General features: G+C 45.7%; 1 protein-coding gene across 1 annotated transcript; it reads right to left on the reverse strand.

Annotated features, from left to right (window-relative positions):
• Positions 1-709: 709 nt before the first annotated feature.
• phox2a (paired like homeobox 2A) lies at positions 710-4,106 on the reverse strand. The gene is made up of 3 exons (XM_047035597.1): positions 3,517-4,106; positions 2,146-2,333; positions 710-1,827 (listed from the first exon to the last, which is right to left on the reverse strand). The coding sequence occupies exons 1-3, from the start codon at positions 3,734-3,736 to the stop codon at positions 1,339-1,341; spliced, it is 897 nt and encodes a 298-aa protein (XP_046891553.1). The 5' UTR covers positions 3,737-4,106; the 3' UTR covers positions 710-1,338.
• Positions 4,107-4,864: the final 758 nt, after the last annotated feature.

Consider the following 4,864-nt stretch of genomic DNA (forward strand, 5'->3'; position numbering starts at 1 on the left):
TATTTACAGTATAATTTTCGTAACTCACAACATTGGATATCTATCTGTTTCAAAAGGGCTTACAGTTGTACGTGGTCACACACACACACACAGTGGGGCAGCAGTGTGAGTGTGGCGCTGGATTTCGACTCGGAAGATGACGACCATGGTTGTGACAGGAAGGTAAAGGGTGTTTGGTTAACTTGTCACACGACAGTGTTCGTGTGTCCGCAGTAGGGGAGACTGTAACGTGTGAGCTGACTCCATCTGCTGAGTCAACCATGCCAGGGATGAGGAGTGAAGGTGGTTGTCTCACTCGGGTGAAACGATGTGTGTGTTCTTGATGTTTGAGCTGGGAACTGTGTGTGGGTGTGTGTGTGTGTGTGTGTGTGTGTGTGTGTGTGTGTGTGTGTGTGTGTGTGTGTGTGTGTGTGTGTGTGTTTTGTGTGTGTGTGTGTGTGTGTGTGTGTGAGAGAGAGAGAGAGAGAGGGGGGGGGGGTGCTGTGCCAGTGAGACAGTAGCAGTAGTGTTTGGGGTTGTCTCTGAGAGGGCGCGGTGAGGTGGGCCGAGTGGTGGAGGGATCTGGGGCGGAGGGGTCTGGGGCGGAGGGGTCTGGGGCGGAGGGGTCTGGGGCGGAGGGGTCTGGGGCGGAGGGGTCTGGGGCGGAGGGGTCTGGGGCGGAGGGATCTGGGGCGGAGGGGTCTGGGGCGGAGGGGTCTGGGGCGGAGGGGTCTGGGGCGGAGGGGTCTGGGGCGGAGGGGTCTGGTCTGGTCCTAGTGGTTCTAATTGGATTTGGGGGTGCCCTCTCCTGCTCCAGGGATTTGGGGGTGCCTCTGTTCAGGGCTTAGAGGAAGTTGTGCTTGCTGGTAACAGTTAGGTTTTTGTCCCCTCATTTCTGCCCTGGGAGACACTGTGTTTGTCTTCACCCTCTGATTACAATTCTAGTCAGAGCTACTGTCACTGGGGGCCCACTAAGTGCACGACAATGTCTCCCAACTACTTTAATGCTAAGTTTGTGTGTGTGTTTGTGTGTGTGTTTGTGTGTGTGTTTGTGTGTGTGTTTGTGTGTGTGTTTGGCGGTAGGTTCTTTAGTCTACGTTTTGTATTTGTTGAATGAGAATTAGGAACCTAAATGCTGTTATCCCAGTCCTGTCCAGATAAACATACACACACATACAGTTTTCATTGAACAGTTGCGGATGTAATAAATTAAAGGGGTTTGGGTGGGGGTAGGGGGTAGGGGGGCGGTGTAAATAGGGTGGTATAGATATAGGTATACTGGTCTCTGCTCGGTGTCTCTCTTCAGTATCTAGTCTCCAGAGCCAGGAGTCTGTGGAGCAGGGAAACATTGTCTGATGTCTAGAACAGGTTTGTCTTCAGTCCAGGGTTGGGTTTTCTGTGGAAGGTGGACAGCACGCCAGCGAACGGTCCAGTCATACTGTCTGCTGGCTGCCAGGCCTTCAGCAGCTCCGGAGCCTGGGAAGCGGGTTGGGCCATGCTCGGGTTAGAGGGGCCCAGACTGGGCCAGCTGGGGGGCTTGAGCCCCTGCAGAACAGGGGAGCTGGAAGTGTTAGCGTATCCACCATTAGTAGGTGCTGGACTGGGGCTCAAGCTAGCAGGACTGCTCATGTTCCCATTGCCTGAGCCGGGCAGGGAGGCAGTGCTGTCAGGAGTTGGGCTGCAGGTGGATTCTTTAGATTCGTCGTCGTCTGAGGAAGACCTGGGCTCGCCCTTCTTTCCTCCGTTGCTGCCAGTACTCCCGTTAGTACCCCCGTTGGCGTTACCGGATTTAGAGTTTGCCGCACGCTCCTGTTTACGGAACTTGGCACGCCTGTTCTGGAACCAGACCTGAGAGAACAATAACGTTTCAGAACAAACTCAGAGGGGAGGTGGTATGTATTCTCTATGGAAGAGTGCATTTGTAAGACTATATTGACCCTAAATCCCTTTGAACTTTAGAATCTGTTCACACTAGTTCATCCTTTTCAAATGGTCTTTCCAGGCAATATTTTAGAGACCTATACAGTATGGATCCTTTGAAAAATAAACATCTAAACAAAGGGAATGCATTATATCAAATTAATTTCTGCCGTTTCGGAACCAAATACAGAGCAGGCAGGTGAATTGTACAGTCAATGGAAGACTTTGTACAATCATTAGTCTCACCTGCACCCGCGCCTCAGTCAGATCAATCTTGAGGGCCAGCTCCTCTCGAGTGTAGATGTCTGGGTAGTGAGTCTCCGCAAACACGCGCTCCAGCTCCTTCAGCTGGGAGCTGGTGAAGGTGGTCCGGATGCGCCGTTGCTTCCGCTTCTCGTTCAAACCAGACGGGTCGGAGAAGAATTTGTAGGGTACTGTGGAATCAAACAAAATAAATTAAATCAGTGAGTTTTGACCAAAAAAGCAAGGGTAAGAATACGAAGAAAAGGTGTACGTGGTTATTCCTGGTTGCCTCACGCAAGTAGAGACCTATAGGATGGATTAATAAGGTGGTCTTGAATTTATAATCAATAAATTACGATTGTTACAATATACATTTTCCCAACCATATTTGCTTCATGACACGGTACAAACAGGAACATAATGATAGAAAAAAAAAAAAATCTTTTTTTTAATACAATTTCAAATAGGCTAATGTATGCAATAATAAAAAACAAACAAACAGAGCAATTGCCTAACTACAATTTGTTGCTTTAAGCATGTAAAATGGTCTGAATAACAGAGTGCACCCGCTGTATAAAATCGCATTTGTTATGCCTGTAGCCTCATGCTTTGTGATTACTATTATATGACGGAATATTATTTTGCATTTCAAGTTAACGGTGTAGCCTAATGAATTAATATAATTTAGAGGACGAAAAATGGTTTGTGGATCAAGGTTATCGACAAGTTGCACAAGACTATGCTACATAACCCAAACAGCCTTCAATCTGATAACAGTAAAAGATGATGACAGAAGCAATTTTGTGTTTTGTTAAATATTTCGTATCAAATTATTAGGCAGGCTTTTATTCAAGTTAAAAGACAGGGTCTCAATCAACTTTGCCAAAAGCTGGAGAATCTTTGATGAGCGGATATAAATGTGAACGTCAAATATTATAGGCTATACATTTGTTAGACGTAAATATTATAGATACATATTTAATCAGGGATCATAACTTATATGAATATTATATGAATTTGTTATTATTAGCGACATGCAGGTACATCAGTTTAGTCCTCTTGCATGTGGTTAAAAATCAAGTTATGGAAGCCACGCTAAATCGTACATTTGTGCGAACTTAATATTGTGTTAAGGTTTTGATTTATTTCAGTTTATGTATTTAATAGTTAAGCCTTATCTCAAAAAAACAAACTGAAAATTTATCACAAACAAAGTTCTTCGTAAACGTGTGTACAATTTAAAGGGCTAATAAAGCATATATTAAGTACATGATTCCTTTCAGAACAGTTATTTTCTTTTCACGGAATCTGTCCTCTTGCCCCTGGCCTGTGCTGCAATTCCTCCCCGAGGAAGCGCACCTAGCGCGCTCTTACCTGTGGAGTAGGGTGTTGGTTGATGTTCGCGCAGGGCGCCCAGCGTGCAGCTCGCGGTGCTGAGGGGCGTGCAGCCCGGGTTGGTGAAGCCAGTCCGAATCGGGTTATATTGGAACGAGCTAGCCTGGCTGCATGAACTAAAGTCCGCGTAGGCCGACGCTTCCATTGCCGCCATGCACGAGTCGTAGGAGTTCAGGTAGGAGTAATCCATTTTATACATGGAGGCGCGTAAGGCCAACTCTTGGAGCGCTGGATCCCGGTTTAAAATCAAAACTTCAACTACACTTAGAATGTTTAACCGTGGACAATACCGTTGAGACTGCGAAAAGATGTCTCTAATATCTCCAAGGATGTATCACCGTTAGGTTTGCCGTGCAAGTCCCAGTCGCACTCTGTTTTTCAGATTTCTTGTTTTCCGTGATCCAATTTTAATAAGGCTATTTTCCTTTCTTGTTTCTGAAATATCCTCTGTCTTTTTATATGTTCATCAGTCGCTTTTGTCTTTCATTCACGTCCACTCTGTGACTCTCTTACTCCCGTGCTGACTCGCGCTCCGTTTGACAGCACACCGGGCAGCTCGCGCAGTGTTTATAATAAACTTGGCAGAACGCGAGACAAAAGCGAGGCGGTGGTCTCTTTCCATGACAATGCCTCGAGAGTCTATTGGGGGGCAGCTCGGATGGCCAGCCCCCTCCCACCGCTCATGCATCACCAATGCGCATGAGGTTAACCCTCTCAGTCAGACGTCTTTATGTGAGATGCAACTCAGATATGATTTTGATTTCCGAAATTAAACGCTTTATTTGATGTAGCCCATCAGTTGGAGATGTCACTTCAGCCTCATCTTTAGTGAGGATGATTAGGATTAGGATTCGAATTGAATGTGGTGACACCTCAGCCGAGTGAAGACTAGAGGTTAAAATAACGTCAGCGAAATTTGTATAGTCCAGAAATAAAACTGCGCCCTATAAATTGAAAAAGTTATTCTTGTTATAGCTACAATGCATGTAGGCCTAAAACGAACATGTACAAACAACCTAGAGGACTCCACACGATTGCGGGAAAATAATCCACCTCTTGGTTTTCCAGTTTTCTAAAACATCAAAGTATTGTATATCTGAATGTTTAGTTATGTCTGCTCTGTAATAGCCTATTTTGTAGGACTAGATATAATGATAATATGCTTCCAAATAATGTTCACAAAACAATATGATATCCTGCTAAATGAATTATTATTTGCCGGTGGCATTGTGTGCCTATGTGTGTGTGTGTGTGTGTGTGTGTGTGTGTGCGTGTGTGTGCACGCGTGTGTGCAAGTTTGTCTGTTTCCAAGTGTGCTCTCCATAAC

This window comes from Hypomesus transpacificus, chromosome 15 (assembly GCF_021917145.1).
Source record: "Hypomesus transpacificus isolate Combined female chromosome 15, fHypTra1, whole genome shotgun sequence".
Lineage (NCBI taxonomy): Eukaryota > Metazoa > Chordata > Actinopteri > Osmeriformes > Osmeridae > Hypomesus > Hypomesus transpacificus.